The sequence below is a fragment of the Oncorhynchus nerka genome, linkage group LG2 (genome assembly GCF_034236695.1).
Source record: "Oncorhynchus nerka isolate Pitt River linkage group LG2, Oner_Uvic_2.0, whole genome shotgun sequence".
Classification (NCBI taxonomy): Eukaryota; Metazoa; Chordata; class Actinopteri; order Salmoniformes; family Salmonidae; genus Oncorhynchus; species Oncorhynchus nerka.
In genome coordinates, this window is record NC_088397.1 from 64,578,123 (window position 1) to 64,597,249 (window position 19,127).

The window sequence follows — 19,127 nt, forward strand, 5'->3', positions numbered from 1 at the left end:
ACATTGACTCTGTACCAGTACCCCTGTATATAGCCTCCACATTGACTCTGTACCAGTACCCCTGTATATAGCCTCCACATTGACTCTGTACCAGTACCCCTGTATATAGTCTCCACATTGACTCTGTACCAGTACCCCCTGTATATAGCCTCCACATTGACTCTGTACCAGTACCCCTGTATATAGCCTCCACATTGACTCTGTACCAGTACCCCTGTATATAGTCTCCACATTGACTCTGTACCAGTACCCCCTGTATATAGCCTCCACATTGACTCTGTACCGGTACCCCCTGTATATAGCCTCCACATTGACTCTGTACCAGTACCCCTGTATATAGCCTCCACATTGACTCTGTACCGGTACCCCTGTATATAGCCTCCACATTGACTCTGTACCGGTAACCCCTGTATATAGCCTCCACATTGACTCTGTACCAGTACCCCTGTATATAGCCTCCACATTGACTCTGTACCGGTAACCCCTGTATATAGCCTCCACATTGACTCTGTACCGGTAACCCCTGTATATAGCCTCCACATTGACTCTGTACCAGTACCCCCTGTATATAGCCTCCACATTGACTCTGTACCAGTACCCCCTGTATACAGCCTCCACATTGACTCTGTACCAGTACCCCTGTATATAGCCTCCACATTGACTCTGTACCAGTACCCCCTGTATACAGCCTCCACATTGACTCTGTACCAGTACCCCCTGTATATAGCCTCCACATTGACTCTGTACCAGTACCCCTGTATATAGCCTCCACATTGACTCTGTACCAGTACCCCTGTCTGTACCGGTATAGCCTCCACATTGACTCTGTACCGGTACCCCCTGTATATAGCCTCCACATTGACTCTGTACCGGTACCCCCTGTATATAGCCTCCACATTGACTCTGTACCAGTACCCCCTGTATATAGCCTCCACATTGACTCTGTACCAGTACCCCTGTATATAGCCTCCACATTGACTCTGTACCAGTACCCCCTGTATATAGCCTCCACATTGACTCTGTACCAGTACCCCTGTATATAGCCTCCACATTGACTCTGTACCAGTACCCCCTGTATATAGTCTCCACATTGACTCTGTACCAGTACCCCCTGTATATAGCCTCCACATTGACTCTGTTCCGGTACCCCCTGTATATAGCCTCCACATTGACTCTGTACCACTACCCCCTGTATATAGCCTCCACATTGACTCTGTACCGGTACCCCCTGTATATAGCCTCCACATTGACTCTGTACCAGTACCCCCTGTATATAGCCTCGCTACTGTTATTTTACTGCTGCTGTTGAACTATTTTTAACTTTTATTTTCAGTTTTATACATAAACACTTTATTTTTCTTAACTTCTTAAAGCATTGTTGGTTAAGGGCTTGTAAGTAAGCATTTCACTGTAAGGTCTACACTTGTTGTATTCGGCGCATGGGACAAATCAGATTTGATTTGATTTCCAAGGCTCTGTAGAAAATATTCCATACTGTAGCAAGAAGACTTGAGGAATTCAGGCTACATTTGAGACAATATATTGAGGCAAAAAGGGGTTCAAAGTACAGTTTTATTCTTATCTGTGGTTGCTAAGGAATATTTGCAGAGTATGTCGCCCTCTCAGGGAATAGAGCGAGGGAGGTGTAGTGAGCTGTGAAGCAACAGCTGCCTCACACACTGATGCCATAAACAGTCTACAATACAACATATGATATATACACACACACACACACACACAGATATGGTCAGACACACAATCTGTCTCTCACGAAAACAATCAGGATAGACACATCTCTTTCTTAAACACACACACCACACACTTCTCACACACACACACACACACACAGATATGGTCAGACACACAATCTGTCTCTCACGAAAACAATCAGGATAGACACATCTCTTTCTTAAACACACACACCACACACTTCTCACACACACACACACTCACAGCATCGTCTCCTCACTGTGTCCACTGTCTGAGAGCTCTTGTTATCGTATGTAGGTCACCGCTCTGTGAGGATGTCATCTGTCACTTAGCACTAGGTCAGGATGTCATCTACTGAGATGGCCTGGCCTCTCGCTGATCCATCCCAGGGACAAACACACTGGGACAGCAGACAGACACACACACACGGCAGGTGGCCAAGTGGTTAGAGCGTTGGACCAGTAATCAAAATGTTGCTGGATCACATCCCCGAGCTGATAAGGTAAACATTTGTCGTTCTGCCCCTGAACAAGGCAGGGAACAGTTTTCCCTGGTAGGCCATCATTGTAAATCAGAATTTGTTCTTAACGGACTTGCCTAGTTAAATAAATGTTTGAAAAATAAAGACTCTCAGTCCAGTGTAATGCAGGAGACAGGAGGGTACGAGAAGGAGAGAGGTACAGGCTCAGGCCTTAGAGAGATGATGATGAGGGGAAAACGGAGGTGAGCTCAGCTGACTGACTGCACTGTCATGCTGTGTGTTGAGGAGCTGGGCTTTCATTGCAATGAGGATTAGTGTTAAGTAGGACCTAGGACAGCATACCCCCCCCCATCTACACACAAACACACATATTTTGTAAACAGTAAAAAAACACGCAAGCAGCATCTTACTGGAAATGTGCTACAGGCTCGATGGCACACAAACTGTACAGAGTACTGATGTACCAAGGTACATTCACAGGGAAAGTAGATTATACAGGTGCTCCAAAATAACAAACACTGTCTGGGTTCTTTTAAAACTGGATGAATGCAGTGTGTTACCCTGGAGTGTTTGCATAAAATGGAAATACGCTCACACACGTTTGGTCCTCATTCAAAAACAATTGGTTTTGAATGGATGGATTTTCTCCTCTGCGGTTTTCAGACTGTTGTTAATTGTTACTCTCCAATACCAATCAGTTGTCATGGCGCTGGGCTCCGTCAGTGCACGCTAACATCAAAAGCTTTCCTCTTGCATTGTGAATGAATTAACTAATGATGCCCCTGTACCAGGTAGGCCTAATGCTCAGAGATCTGTCCCTGCACATGATCAGGGTATGTGTATTTACTGTCATATCACTGTCTTTCTGTACTTTGAACTATATATTAGTTTACATGAAGCACAGTAGTCTATTTGTCCTCTTTCCATGATCACTAATAGCTCCAACTCCACTTCAAAACTAGCTAAAACAACCACTAGGCTTTAAGCTGCTGTATTGGGTTGCATGTTTTAAATCAGGGTCACACAATGCAAATCCTAATCCTCTGGGCCACTGTGTCTGCAGTGTGCAGTAGTTTTGTTACGCCATTACTTTGTAGTAGCCCATCACCCAGTCATATAGCCTGCCTAGTGTTGTTAGTATGAGTTCGTTATTGGCAGTGTTTACTGCAGGATATGTCTGTGGTGTTGTTGCCCCCTTCCCTGATGTCACTGAGCTAAATGGGTCTGGGGGGTGCTGGATTAAGAGGCATATGTGGTGGAGGGAGGGGAGGATTATGTGGAGGCTACGCAGGGGAGAATGGAGTATGTGTCCTTGTCTCTGTGTCCTGCTCTGTGCTTTGATTGCCAATGCTGATATCACTGAAGAAATACTGAATAATGTCCCATAAACGGGAAATATAATACTATATCTCATATAGGGGTGTTAATGTGTGCTGGGGAGGCCTAGCACCATCAACTACTGTAGTCATGTCTAAACCTGCCGACATAGACATGCTGCTTTAACCCAGTGGTCTAGCAACAGAGTTGGATGATTCCAGGTGCTCTAGATGTTAGTGGGTTGCTTTAGCCTCCCAGTAATATTAATCTGAATGACAGTGGAATAAGGAATACAAATATTCCAAAACATGCATCCTGTTTGCAATAAGGTACTAAAGTAATACTACAAAAAATGTGGCAAAGAAATGAACTTTTTGTCCTGAGTACAAAGTGTTATGTTTGGGGAAAACGCAACACATCACTGAGTACCACTCTTCATATTTTCAAGCATGGTGGTGGCTGCATCATGTTATGGGTATGCTTGTCATCGGCAAGGACTGGGGAGTTATTTAGGGTAAAAAGAAACGTAATAGAGCTCAACACAGGCAAAATCCTAGTGGAAAACTTGGTTCAGTCTGCTTTCCAGCAGACACTGGGAGATGAATACGCAAGGCCAAATATACACTGCAGTTGCTTACCAAGACGAGGCGGCAGGGTAGCCTAGTGGTTAAAGCGTTGGACTAGTAACTGGAAGGTTGCAAGTTCAAACCCCCGAGCTGACAAGGTACAAATCTGTCGTTCTGCCCCTGAACAGGCAGTCAACCCACTGTTCCTAGGCCGTCATTGAAAATAAGAATTTGTTCTTAACTGACTTGCCTGGTTAAATAAAGGTAAAATAAAAAATTACCAAGACGACACTAAGTGCCCTAGTTACAGTTTTGACTTAACTCAACTTGCAAATCTACGGTAAGACTTGAAAATGGCTGTCTAGCAATGATCAACAACCAATTTGACAGAGCTTGAAGAATTAAAAAAAATAATAATAATGTGCAAATATTGTAGTCCAGGTGTTCTAAGTTCTTAGGGACTTACCCAGAAAGACTCACAACTGTAATCGATACCAAAGTTGATTTGAACATTTATTGACTCAAGATATATTAGAGTATTTGATTTTTGTATTTGATTTTTTGTTTGAATTTTTCTTCCACTTTGATAGTACAGTGTATTTTGTGTATATTGTTGACAGAAAAGGACAATTCAATACATTTGAATCCCACTTTGTAACACAACAAAATGTGAAAAATGTCAAGGGGTGTGAATACTTTTTAAAGGCATTGTAGCTGAATGAATGGACAGTCATTGTCATGGAGCCCAGAGTCTGTCTGTCTGTGTGTGTTTTGATGAGTCCCAGTTGCTCTGGCATCTTTCATTGGGTGATTTGGCCCTGGTCAATGTTCCAGACAGCCATTAGGCCTATCAGAGCATGCTGTTGGACACACACACACACACTAATCTACAGGGCTCGTCTGTCATAAATTAGAACCTTCTGCATCTCAGGGCTCCCATCCAGTCCAAAGGCCTTATGGGTATGCTATGGTAGCATTCTCTGTGCAGGAAAACACACACACACAGTTTAGCAAACTTCCACATAGCTTTTGAGCTCATCCCTCATCTGTTGGTTATTAAGCCTCCATCGCTCTCTCTCGCTCTCTGTGTGTGTATTTTCTATGGGACAGACACAATGGGGTCTTTGTCCTGTGCCTGCCTGCCTGTGTAGTGTGTGTACTTTCTCACCCTGCTTTGTCCGTCTCAGGGGAAGGTGCTGTCATTGTTCTCCCCCCCCACCTCGCCTCGCCTCTCTCTGACCGGCAGGCCAGGTCTCCATGGCAACGGGTGGCTGGCATCTGACTAAATGTATCTCTGTTAATGAGCACTCCACCTGAATGGCTCCCAGTGTGGGCTGTATACCACAGAGACTGCTGCCACACACACACATCACTCCGACGACTCCTGCTGCTGCTGCCTGACACACACTGCAGTGAGAAGGTACCCAGCTCAGAGTCAGCAGTGCTGTGGAGAGACTAACACACCACTGATGCTGTCGTACAGTAGGGAGGCTCCTCTGTGCTGGTTACGAAGCCACAACACCACTGCTGAGAGCAGTTGAGGGTCGGAGGGGAGTCTACTAGTGTAGGCCCATTTTGTAGGTGGTGATGCAAGAGTTCTGGCTGTGAAAATATGTGTTTTAATGTTTGCTCTGAATATAGCAAATCCATGCAACTCACTCTCTCCCTCCCAGTTTTATAACTTTTTTATTTTCTTTGTCTTTTTTGTAATGTTTGTTATTTGTTGTTTAACGCTCTCTCTGTCTCTTTCTCTCCCTCCCTTTGCCTCTCCATCACCCTCCCTCTCTAGATCTGCGTGGTGTAGCAGGGCAGGCCAAGACCCTGAAGCCTCAGCGCTCCCTCCCTGGGACGCCCGTCACTAACCCACTCAAACACTTCCCCATCGACCTGCGTACATCCATGGACGGAAAGTACAAGGAGATTGCAGAGGTGAGATCACAGGGACACAGTGTTATCACTACCCTAGTGTTTGTGTGCGACTGCGTGTGTTTTTAGATGTTTGTGTGTGTAAATGCTCATACCTTTAGCTCTTCCTGTGCGTGTAATGTGTGTTCTAATGTTAATTTGATGGTGTATCTCTCAGGAGCTGTTCACTCGCAGCCTGACGGAGAGTGAGATGCGCACCGCTCCTTATGAGTTCCCTGAGGACAGCCCCATCGAGCAGCTGGAGGAGAGACGCCAACGCCTGGAGAGGCAGATCAGCCAGGACATCAAGTGAGAGATGCAGCAGACACGCACACACACATACACAGCTCCCACATACACACCCAAACAACCCACCTCTACCCACAGGAACTCATACACGCTCAACAGCTTCCATCGTGTTGGTTGCAAGCTACCAGCGAACTAACATAAGCAAACAGCTAATTGAATCAGTCCGTAGCATTCACATCCTAGTGTTCCAGTCTGTTCCACCCACAGGAAAGGGAGGGGGAGGGAGTTCTGTCTGTGTTGCTGGGGTGGTGATGCCCGGTTTCACTAAGCCAATCTCAGGGGGTGGATCTGACACACTAAGGAATCCTTGCTCCATGCAGCAGGGTCATGTGACCAATCAAGGTATACGTACCACTGCTAACTGATCATATTTCTCTGTTTGTCTCATCCCACCTGATCACTCTTCACACTCATTTGTGTGTCATGTGCGTTTCTATGGCTCTTTTGTGTGTTTTGTTTGTGTACCTGTATTTGCATCCTCTTTCTGTGTTTCTGTGTGCACGTGTGCTTGTGTTTCTGTGTGCTTGTGTGGCCCTTTCTCTTTCCTTTTGCTTTGCCTCACCCGTACCCATGGTGCCCCCCTGCCTTCTGACCTCGCCGCACTACGCCCCGCCAGGCTTGAGCCAGAGATCCTGCTCCGCGCCAAGCAGGAGTTCATGAAAATCGACAGTGATGCCGACCTGGAGTGAGTGAGCTGTCCTTTCAGTCTCTCTCTCTCTCTGTCTTTTGCCTTTTCCTAACAATCTTGCTACTGCACAAAGTCATGTTTTTACCTACATCTGCACACCGTATGTACAATCCTTGGCACTCAGTTGCAGAAGAGTTTGATTTTAAATGTATAATATTGTCATATATTGAGAATGTTCCAGTCCAACTCCATTCCAACTCCATTAACTAAATACCATATGAGTTCCCTGTTCCCTGGTGATGTGCGGTATATATTACCACAGGTGATTTTTATTTATTGATTTTTATTTAACCTTTATTTAACTAAGCAAGGTGATGAGTTGTTGATGTTTAGCCTTCAGGGGGGCCTCTGAAGTGCCAGGCTGTTAATGCATTTACATTTGAGTCATTTAGCAGACGTTCTTACCCAGAGAGTCTTACAGTTGGTGTATTCATCTTAAGAAGGCTAGGTGAGACAACCACATACCACAGTCGTAGTAAGTACACTTTTCCTCAACACAGAGGTTATTATCAAAGTCGGTGCTAGTAGGAACAGAAGAGTGCCAAGTTGTTGTTGTTTTTTATTTGGGGGGGGGGGGTGAGACTGAGATGTCTTATTTAATATATTCTTTGAAGAGGTAGTGTTTCAGAGGTTTTGGGAAGATGAGCAGGGACTCTGCTATCCTAGCGTTGGGGGAAGCTCGTTCCATCTTTGGGGTACAAGGCCACCAGTGTCGGGCCCAGGTGCAACCTTTCACTGGACTAATTGGCTCCTATCTCCAAGACGCTTATCACCATGGTTTCCACTACATCAGCAAAACACTTTGATATTCATCTTATTAACAAACCTCTAGATATCTCTTTGTATTCATGACGTCAATAGTCATTCAGTTTTAATGCAGATATGCAACAGCTGAGGCCCAATTCCCAGAGATTTCCAACTTAACCTTCTTCAAAGTGTACTTTACCAATAAAGTATTGATGAATGTGTTTTCATAGCAGAACTATTTACATGAGGTTTCTCTTAACATTCCCTCCACATCATACCTCCACTCGTGCTCTCTCCTACCCTCCTCTACCTCTCTCTTCTCTCTCTAGGTTGATGAATCAGGAGGGTGGTGTGGACAGGACCGATGATGGCTGGATGAAGGAGAGAGTATTACCAATGGAGCGAGAGTACCAGCGTGTGTCAATATCAGGGGAGGAGAAGTGTGGGGTGAGAGCCACTGACTAAACAACTTGATTGAATAAATCCAATCACAGTCCATCCTGATCTGTGTTTTATCAAATCAATCAAATGTTATTTGTCACATCGTTCAAAAGTTTGGGGTCACTTAGAAATGTCCTTGTTTTTGAAAGAAAAGCATATTTTTCATCGAATAAATAACATCAAATTGATCAGAAATACAGTGTAGACATGGTTAATGTTGTAAATGACTATTGTAGCTGGAAACGGCAGATTTTTTATGGAATATCTACATTACATAGGCGTACAGAGGCCCATTATCAGCAACCATCACTCCTGTGTTCCAATGGCACGTTGTATCAGCTAATCCAAGTTTATCATTTTAAAAGACTAATTGATCATTAGAAAACCCTTTTGCAATTCTGTTAGCAGAGCTGAAAACTGTTGTTCTGATTTATAGAAGCAATAAAACGGGCCAATCGTCATTTACAACATTAACAATGTCTACACTGTATTTCTGATCAAGTTGATGTTATTTTAATGGACAAACAATTAGCTTTTCTTTAAAAAAATAATGACATTTCTAGCAGTAAAATAACAATAGCGAGGCTATATACAGAGGGTAATCAAATCAAATCTAATTTTATTGGTCACATACACATGCTTAGCAGATGTTAATGCGAGTGTAGCGAAATGCTTGTGCTCCTAGTTCCGACAATGCAGTAATAACCAACGAGTAATCTAACCTAACAATTTCACAACAAATACCTTATACACACAAGTGTAAAGGGATAAAGAATATGTACATAAAAATATATGAATGAGTGATGGTACAGAATGGCATAGGCAAGATGGTAGATGGTATAGAGTACAGTATGTACATATGAGATGAGTAATGTAGGGTATGTAAACATATAAAAGTGGAATTGTTTAAAGTGGCTAGTGATACATGTATTACATAAAGATAGCAAGATGCAGTAGATGGTATAGAGTACAGTATATACATATGAGATGAGTAATGTAGGGTATGTAAACATTATATTAAGTGGCATTGTTTAAAGTGGCTAGTGATACATTTTTACATACATTTTTACATTATTAAAGTGGCTGGAGTTGAGTCAGTATGTTGGCAGCAGCCACTCAATGGTAGTGGTGGCTGTTTAACAGTCTGATGGCCTTGAAGAAGCTGTTTTTCAGTCTCTCGGTCCCCGCTTTGATGCACCTGTACTGACCTCGCCTTCTGGATGATAGTGGGGTGAACAGGCAGTGGCTCGGGTGGTTGTTGTCCTTGATGACCTGTACAGAGTCAATGTGCAGGGACACCAGTTAGTCAAGGTAATATGTACATGTAGGTAGAGGTAAATTGACTATGCATAGATAATAAACAGAGAGTAGCAGCAGCGTAAAAATGGGGAGTGGGGTGGGGACAATGCAAATAGTCCAGGTAGCCATTTGATGAACTGTTCAGGAGTGTTATGGCTTGGGGGTAGAAGCTGTTAAGAAGCCTTTTGGACCTAGACTTGGCGCTCCGGTACCGCTTGGTTGATCTTTCAGTGTGCCGCATGCTCACTATCGAAGTCAAACCAATTCAGTCAACAAACCTATTGAAGTAAAAGAGGAGTGGGCTAGGAATGGACATGACTTCGACTTGTAATTCTTTCGACAGTTGGATATACAGGGGAGTCAGAGTAGGGAGGAGAGCCTGGTCTGGGTAGTGATCCCTGTTCTTCGGTTTGGGGAGAGCAGGTGGGCTACAGTGTTACCAACTCATCCACTCTCAGGCACGTTGCAATGGCCTCTCGGCAGTGTGTGGATGTCTAATCACTGTAGACTATGTCTGCCTTGCCCAGGTGCCCTTCACAGACCTGGTGGATGCAGCTAAGTGTGTGGTGAAGGCCCTGTTCATCAGGGAGAAGTACATCGCTCTGTCCATGCAGAACTTCTGTAAGACCACTGCCCGTGAGCTGGGGGAGCTGGGAGAGAAACCCTTGGACCTACGCATCTATGAGGAGATCCCTGAGACCCCCGTTGATGCAGGCATGACACACACACACTAACACACACCTGACACGTTGGGTATGACTCACACACACCTGACACGTTGGGTATGACTCACACACACCTGACACGTTGGGTATGACACGCACACACACCTGGCACATTGGGTATGACACACACCTGACACGTTGGGAATGTCACACACACACACACCTGACACGTTGGGAATGTCACACACCCACACACCTGACACGTTGGGTATGACACACACACACACACCTGACACGTTGGGTATAACACACACACTAACACACGCACCTGACACATTGGGTATGACACTAACTGAGACACACAGGCATAGTTATAGTGTTTCTGTCCCAATCTCCTTTAGCAATTGAGTTACTTTGCGATTGTGAATGAAAATGTTGTAATATGAATCATTGAGGTATTATAGTATGGTCAACGTTTCTCCCTTCCCTACTGTCTCCCACAGATGCTCCAGTCCACCCCCCTGTCTCAGAGACTCACCCCTATGAAAACCAGGTCACCAAGAACATGCCTGCAGACACAGAGTACAGCTGTAAGATGGTGGATGGGGTCATGCATGTCTACACCAAGAAGAGCCCCATGGAGAAGTGAGTGTGTTTGTTTGAGTCTGCTTGTTTTCAGTTAGTTTCTAGTTGTGTGTGTGATGGGCTAATCTGGGTCTGTAGTCTGGGTCTGTATGTTTGTGGAAGAGAGAGTGGATAACTGATTGTCCATCATTTCCAGGAGTACAGAGTTGGACCTGCCCTACCCAGACCTGAAGGAGTACATCGCTGACATGAATGTCATGATGGCTCTCATCATCAACGGACCAGTGTGAGTGTTACTGGGTCTTCGCTTTAGAGTCATATCAGTCACATCTGTTGGCTCTGCAGTAAAATAAACTGTCAGTGTGTGTGCGCGTGTTTGTGCGCGTGCAGGAAGTCGTTCTGCTACCGCCGGCTGCAGTACCTCAGTTCTAAGTTCCAGATGCACATTCTGCTGAACGAGATGAAGGAGTTGGCAGCCCAGAAGCAGGTTCCTCACCGCGACTTTTACAACATTCGCAAGGTGAAGGAACACCAGCACAACAGCATCTGCAACACTGGAGCACAGCATCTGCAACACGTCTATAATGCCTGCATAGTGTTCCATATCAGCTAGTCCCCCCACAATGTTGGATAGAAATGTATTTAGAAGTTTACACCAGAGCTAACCATACTCAATGCCTCACTGTCCCTGACCCTCCCCCCTCCCTCTGCCCCCAGGTGGACACCCACATCCACGCTTCATCCTGTATGAACCAGAAGCACCTTCTGCGCTTTATCAAGCGGGCCATGAAGAAGTACCCTGGAGAGATAGTCCACATGGAGCACGGGCGGGGACAGACCCTCATGGAGGTATTTGAGAACATGAACCTGACCGCCTTCGACCTGAGTGTGGACACACTGGACATGCACGCGGTGAGGAGAGGGGAGGGGAGAAGAACATTGTTAAAGAGGGATGGGTAAGAGAATTGGGGAAGACGAGTGGAACAGTAGATGTAGTGTCACCTGTCTGTTCTCAGGACCGCAACACGTTCCATCGCTTCGACAAGTTCAACGCCAAATACAACCCCATCGGAGAATCCATCCTGAGAGAGATCTTCATCAAGACAGACAACCACATCGAGGGCAAATACTTTGGCCACATGATCAAGGTCTGAAACCAGCCCATGTTACCTTAAAACAGCCAAAGAAGCAGTTGTGTTTATGTGTTAGTTCACCCCACATAGTAATGTATATTCATATTAAGTTTTAAATTGGTACGATTGAATAGAATGATATTAATGTATTGATATTGTTGATGTTCCATCAGGAGGTGATGGCTGACCTAGAGGAGAGTAAGTACCAGAACGTGGAGCTGCGTCTGTCCATCTACGGCCGCTCCCGGGACGAGTGGGACAAGCTGGCCCAGTGGGCCGTCAAACACCAAGTCTACTCTGACAACGTGCGCTGGCTCATCCAAGTGCCCCGCCTCTTGTAAGTAGTGTCTGTACCTAATACAGCATCAACAAAGCAGTTACCCACATCCACCTTTAGTCAGCTTGCCTGGATGTAAACCTCTCCTATTTGTGTCAAGTATTATGAATGAAGGTCATGAATCTTTAAATGAGGACTATGCGTGAATGTGAGTCTTCCATATTATGTGCGAGTGACGTTAACCCTCCTCTGACTGCAGTGATGTGTACCGAACCAAGAAGCAGCTGGCTAACTTCCAGGAGATGATGGAGAACATCTTTATGCCTCTGTTTGAGGTCACCATCAACCCCCGCAGCCACCCTGAGCTGCACCTCTTCCTGCAGCACGTGAGGCACTAGCCCAGCACGAGGCACTAGCCCAGCACTAGGCACTAGCCCAGCACTAGCCAAGCACTAGGTACTAGCCCAGCACAGGGGCGGCAGGGTAGCCTAGTGGTTAGAGCATTGGACTAGTAACCGAAAGGTTGCAAGTTCAAACCCCCGAGCTGACAAGGTACAAATCTGTCGTTCTGCCCCTGAACAGGCAGTTAACCCACTGTTCCCAGGCAGTCATTGAAAATAAGAATTTGTTCTTAACTGACTTGCCTAGTAAAATAAAGGTAAAATAAAATAAACTAGGCACTAGCCCAGCACTAGGCACTAGCCCAACACTAGCCCAGCACTAGGCACTAGCCCAACACTAGCCCAGCACTAGGCACTTGCCCAGCAGTCCACACACACCCCAACATATCCTCAAACAGACACTTCAGATGCCATTTTCAGGGCCCTACCTCCTTCATACACTTCAGGCACTGTTTTAAAGGAACTTATCGGTGTGTTGTTAGGTGGTGGGCTTTGACAGCGTGGATGACGAGTCCAAGCCGGAGCACCACATCTTCAACATGGACAGCCCCCTGCCAGCCGACTGGACAGAGGAGGACAACCCTCCCTACTCCTACTACCTCTACTACACCTACGCCAACATGACCGTGCTCAACCATCTGCGCAGGTAGCAGGCTGCTTAACGAACCTCCGCACACAGACCGCTAGATCAATGTTTTAACAACAGAAAGGATGTATGTCACATCCAAACCTTTTAAGGATTGTTTATGAATAGGCTTTATGTTTGTTTGTATCGTGCAGGAGGCATGGTTTCCACACGTTGGTGCTGCGCCCTCATTGCGGGGAGGCGGGGCCTGTCCACCACCTGGTGTCTGGTTTCATTCTGTCAGAGAACATCTCCCATGGGCTGCTGCTCAGGAAGGTCAGTCAGCACACATGCCGTCTCCCATAGCGACAACACACTACTATGGCAACAACACTACTGACAAATAGAGTTCAGTTCATAGGTGACCTCTGAAGGATTTGATTGGGTTTGATTGATTTATTGAATTAAGTTTTGGCTTTTGGAGTTTGTTCATCCGGTTTCTTAAGTTTTAATTTAAGAGAATTCAGGAGAACAATCAAACAGTTCCCTTGAATTCCTGCAGTTGTGCATTCAACAAGATAGACAATTGTCTTTTTCCTCCTCTTGTCCCCAGGCCCCAGTGCTGCAGTACCTCTACTACCTGGCTCAGATTGGCATCGCCATGTCCCCCCTGAGCAACAACAGCCTGTTCCTCAGCTACCACCGCAACCCCCTGCCTGAATATCTGGCCAGAGGCCTCATGATCTCTCTGTCCACTGACGACCCCCTACAGTTCCACTTCACCAAGGTCAGTGCACAGTGGTGCTCTGTCAAGACACACACACACACACACACACACACACACACACAGAGACACACACGGAGACACAGAAGCACACAGAGACACGGAGACACAGACGCACACAGAGACACGGAGACACAGACGCACACAGAGACACGGAGACACAGACGCACACGGAGACACAGACACACACGGAGACACGGAGACACAGACACACACAGAGACACGGAGACACAGACACACACACAGAGACACAGACACACACACGGAGACACAGACACACACGGAGACACAGACACACACACAGAGACACAGACACACACACCGAGACACACACACAGGCAAAACCACCCATGCTACAACTATGTAACTATGGGAGCCGCAATTGTGAGTCAGTACAGTCAATAAGTATAATTCACTTAATGCTTATTTTGTCTTTTGTGCGTGTGTTTGTGTTTGACCTCAGGAGCCCCTGATGGAGGAGTACAGCATCGCCACACAGGTGTGGAAGCTGAGCTCCTGTGACATGTGTGAGCTGGCCAGGAACAGTGTCCTCATGAGTGGCTTCTCCCACAAGGTATCCATCCACTTCCTCTTATCTCATCTCTCTTTTTGCCCTCTTTGGTCTCTGAGCTTCCCTTTTAATTTGTCTCTTATAATGGATTAATTATGGATTTCATTCAATTAAGTTGTGCATAGCAACCATTTTGTGCCAAGTGCTCAGCTCTGACATTCTCTCTTGTCTCCAGGCAAAGAGCTACTGGCTGGGGCCCAAATACAGCAAGGAGGGCCCTGAGAGCAACGACATCCGTCGCACCAACGTCCCGGACATCCGCGTGGCATACCGCAGTGAGACCCTGCTGGAGGAGCTCAACCTCATCACCCACGCTGTGCACACCAAGGAGCTGGACAACATCGACGAGGAAGACACCCTCTCCATGGCCCCCGTTGGGGCAGAAGGACACTAAATCAACAACCCCACCCCGACTTCTAACCCCCCCCGGCCCCTCCCTGCATGACACTGGGGAGGTGCAGTATGAGTGGACTCCAGCTTGTTGTTTAACCTCTACCTCTTACCCCCTTATCCCCCTCCCACTAGGGAATTGGACTGTGCACTCGTCTCTCAGCTCTCTTGTACTAAAGCCAAGGATACAATGCTCCCTGAGTGGCCCCATTTCTCTGTCGGTGATGGGGGTAGTCAGTATGGACTCATGTTCCAGTCCCCCCTTCTCCCTCAACCCAGGTTCCCTCTTCAACTCTCTCTGTCGGTGATGGGGGTGGTCAGTATGGACTCATGTTCCAGTCCCCCCTTCTCCCTCAACCCAGGTTCCCTCTTCAACTCTCTCTGGGTAGCTCCTGTTTTTCCTCTACTTCTTTTGACTCCTCCCTATCTCTCTAATACTCACTGTGAGATTTCAATCAGCACGGCCAAGGTTGGCAGGGGGAACATCCAGTGCTTGGATTATTTTCTAATACACATATGGGAGGAGAGAGACTGTAGCCTGAAGTCTTTTTTTTCACCTCATCTGTTCTTCGATCAGTTCCTGGATCACTTTCTCTGTCACTTTGATCTCCTGACCCTTCAAACCAATACTTCTGCCCTTTGCTTTGTCATGTGACCCTGCATGAGAAAAAGGGTCCCACAGTTCAGCCTGTGATTTGTTGGCATGTTTGTACCCATCACCTATATTTCACACACACACACACACACACACACACTGCACAGTTTAGCCGTCCTGAAAGCTGCTCCTCTTCCATCACACAGTCGTGCTGCCTGAAGCTCATCTAGTTTAATATCTTCACAATGAAGTAGGGAAGCAGATACAACTTAACATAAATATTATGAGGGTGTTTGTTGTCCATGGGTCGCCTAACCTACACAACATGGACACACCTAAACAATGCATAGGTGAATGTTCCACCCCACATTGTTCCAACACCCGTTGCGCACTGATAGGAACAGTCACATGTAACTTAGAGTTTCATGGAAACCGCGGTAACAAACTTCTAATGTATGGACGTACTGAGTTAAGAAAAATGGAGAACGGACCAAATCTGTGTGGCCTAGAAGCAGAAGTCGTGCACAATTCCAGTCTGTCTGCTGCTGGGTATCTGATGGCTTTCATCCTTCTCTGTGCTTCTGGAAGGTTGTAGGGATTTATTGGCTAAATGAGTCCTCTCGGCCGGTCTCCCTGATCTAAGTCAGCTCTGAATGAAATAGCAGGCAGGACATTCAGCAGGGAAACAGCAGCATGGAGCTGTGTACCTGACTGGTCTAGTGCAAACATTCCATTAAATTAATATTAATATCAATGTTATTTTTATTTAACAAGTCACATTAGTTATAGAATATGCAGACAAAAAGAGTAGATTTATACTATTCCATGATATGTACAATATACTAAATATCTAAAAAGGATATAGATACATGTGTGTATATCTAAAGAAGAGGTACATTTCTGTGTATATCTAAAGAAAATATATCAGTCTGGTAGTGGATGCTTAGAGGTGTGTATGATAAGAGATGTTAAACCACAGCTTTGTTTTCCAAGCACAAGTCAAGAAGAATGTCAGGGAGGCTCCCCTGTCCCCTTACAATTACCTCAACACTCAGTGTGTGAGTGTGTGTGTCGCTCCCACACACCCCTTGGAGACCAGGACAGACCCCGGGGACTGACCTCTGGGCCCACTATGTTAGTTATTGCATGCAGTGCCCTGTATGCACCAAACCAGACTTACCGGGTGAAGGCCTTACCACTGCTAGCCTGTCACTCTCCGTTTTCATGCCCTGCTGCAACGCCTCACTCCTCATCAACCATAACACCTGTCCTCTTCAAGCTTAAGCATTGTTGCTGTCCTAACATCAAGGAACTGATACCAGGCTGCGTGCTGTAAGTTAAAGTACTTTATCCTTTATCTACCCAGGCCTTCCAGTGAAGTGGAAGAAGCGTTTTTAGCAATGCTCTGCTTTGCCTGCATTTCCACCGTGCATCTGATGTTGTGCATGTCTGCATGGACCACTGTGTGGCCACGGGAGTGTCTGGGAAGCTGGTTAAAGTGCTCTGTAATGTGAAAAAGCAACACATGACAATCCAAGGAAGCTGAACAACTCATGTATGAAGTATGTGTGCAGTCAATGATTGTTGTTAGTTTGAGTTCTGCAAAACAAACTCAAATCCAGCTCATCACTATGGCAACGCTCAAACCATGGGGAGACAAAGTTGCTTGAACTCTCCCCCATCAGTCATGGTTTTCGTGGTCACCAAAACAGATGTGATCTGTACCATAGAGATCCTATTGTAATTCCTAATTCTATGTTCTGTAAATTCACCCCCATCTCACCCAACGAGCCTTTTCCTCATCGGACCTCTTCTGTGATTCAAACTGTGGGAGTTCTATTTGTACAGTCCTATTATTTGCCAAGACTGTTAACTACTGGGCCCTAGTTGTAAAATGTTCACCACGCATTGCATACCATTACCTACCAGCCCATTTTAAAAACCTAAGTGTGACAAAAGCCACACAAAATATACGAGTAAATGTTTGAGAAACCAGATAATTTAGGACAAGCTGAACATGGGGATGGATTTAATATATAAAGTGTATTTTTTTAAAGGCTATGGAAATAAAAGGTTTATATAAACAGTATATCAATATCTAGATCACAAACTTGAAGTTTCGTTGCTGTAGATCATTTTAAACTGCCCTTGTTTAAGCAGAAAGATGTATTTTGTCATATTATTATTGGCCTTGTCTTTCACTAGATTTACAATGGGACTCAATATTTCCATGTATATTCTTTTATTATTTAGTATTTTAATCGTTTTTCTTGTGTTCTTGTTGTGTTAGGACTGTTGAAGTGTTCCATGTAGCTCTCCCTCAGTAGAGTATTGAGTGATGTTGATCAAGTTAACTAGGGTTATTTGGAGGGGCCTTCATCAATGGTAGGACCCAGAGCCATAATGGGTAAGTGCCTAGAGCCATGGGTAAGTGCCCATGTATGTAATCTGGCTGTACATTCACACCTAAACACCCACTCAAACACTGTAATCCTTCCCACAGACATACAGCCATAGACTGGAACACTGTTTCTCTTTGATTGAAAGAGGGCTTTAAAAAACAAGCAACCGTTTAGTACAACTTTTGATTTGATTCTTTGAAATCGTATTTTGCAGGGAATTAGAGAATGCATGTATGATTTGAAGGGTTTGTGTCTCCTCATGTGGAGTAGGATGCAGGTATGATTTGAAGGGTTTGTGTCTCCTCATGTGGAGTAGGATGCAGGTATGATTTGAAGGGTTTGTGTCTCCTCATGTGGAGTAGGATGCAGGTATGATTTGAAGGGTTTGTGTCTCCTCATGTGGAGTAGGATGCAGGTATGATTTGAAGGGTTTGTGTCTCCTCATGTGGAGTAGGATGTGTGTAGTTACTTGATAAACGATCAGACATCCATGTTTAGATCCAGGTGTGGCTCACTGAGGGACCCAACAACTTCGTTGACCTTTACCTTTTCATTTCAGATTGTCCATCGGAGTTCACAGATGTGTTCTTTCAAAACCTCACTAACTCCTGTTGTTGGTCTCCATCTGTAAAATGAGTTTAGTTTCTTTGCTTGTTTATAAACTACAATGCTAGCGAACCTGTTGGTTCTACTGGTACCATAGACCATACTTTATCAAGCTTCACTAAGGACTGCCATATGTATTTCTGTTCCAATCGAAAGAGCACACAAACAAAGTTGGAAGAAATAAGTCAAATGCTGTTTGTTTTCTTGCACTGTGTTCAGTAGTGCAAAGAGTCTTGGGCAGTAGTGATATACAGTGTGTTGTCATCACAGAACACAAACCAATTAATCAGTCAATTATCACACTTCGAGTTTTGTTTTTTGTTCATTTGATTTTCTCATTGCAAAATCACATAGTATTCTTTTCACTTCATTATGTTTAATACAAAGAGTTTGTTGACTTGTTTTGTGCCTCCATTCATTCATTCATTCATTCATTGTTTTAGACATTTGAATGTTTTTCCATGAAAGGTTCTCTGCACGTGTTTTATTATTGACATGGTTGTCTTTCATTTGTTTAAGTCTATTGTAGTCACTATCATGACTTTAAATGAATGCCAATGTTTTACATTTACTCAAATGCTTCTGATATGGTACATGTGTAACATCTGAAAAATGAAATAAAGCATGTTTATTCATCTAACGTGTTGTGTCCTACATCATTCATTCAGTTGTTGGCTGGTGTCATTCAGC

At 45.1% G+C, this 19,127-nt stretch overlaps 1 protein-coding gene across 4 annotated transcripts in view; it reads left to right on the plus strand.

Annotated features, from left to right (window-relative positions):
* LOC115139620 (AMP deaminase 2-like) overlaps positions 1 to 19,077 on the plus strand; it is a 58,442-nt gene extending 39,365 nt beyond the window's left edge. For 3 of the 4 annotated variants that reach the window (XM_029677221.2, XM_029677243.2, XM_029677250.2), the window contains 17 exons: positions 5,864 to 6,003; positions 6,158 to 6,288; positions 6,905 to 6,973; positions 8,053 to 8,170; positions 9,991 to 10,177; positions 10,632 to 10,773; positions 10,910 to 10,999; positions 11,104 to 11,233; positions 11,431 to 11,625; positions 11,730 to 11,861; positions 12,020 to 12,183; positions 12,383 to 12,509; positions 13,007 to 13,170; positions 13,305 to 13,425; positions 13,703 to 13,876; positions 14,337 to 14,447; positions 14,620 to 19,077. In XM_029677221.2, coding sequence (XP_029533081.1) covers positions 5,864 to 6,003; positions 6,158 to 6,288; positions 6,905 to 6,973; positions 8,053 to 8,170; positions 9,991 to 10,177; positions 10,632 to 10,773; positions 10,910 to 10,999; positions 11,104 to 11,233; positions 11,431 to 11,625; positions 11,730 to 11,861; positions 12,020 to 12,183; positions 12,383 to 12,509; positions 13,007 to 13,170; positions 13,305 to 13,425; positions 13,703 to 13,876; positions 14,337 to 14,447; positions 14,620 to 14,838 — 2,414 coding nt within the window. In that variant the 3' untranslated portion in view covers positions 14,839 to 19,077. The remainder of the gene's footprint in view (positions 1 to 5,863; positions 6,004 to 6,157; positions 6,289 to 6,904; positions 6,974 to 8,052; positions 8,171 to 9,990; positions 10,178 to 10,631; positions 10,774 to 10,909; positions 11,000 to 11,103; positions 11,234 to 11,430; positions 11,626 to 11,729; positions 11,862 to 12,019; positions 12,184 to 12,382; positions 12,510 to 13,006; positions 13,171 to 13,304; positions 13,426 to 13,702; positions 13,877 to 14,336; positions 14,448 to 14,619) is intronic. The other variant, XM_029677233.2, reaches the window with a different exon arrangement.
* The last annotated feature ends 50 nt before the right edge of the window (positions 19,078 to 19,127 follow it).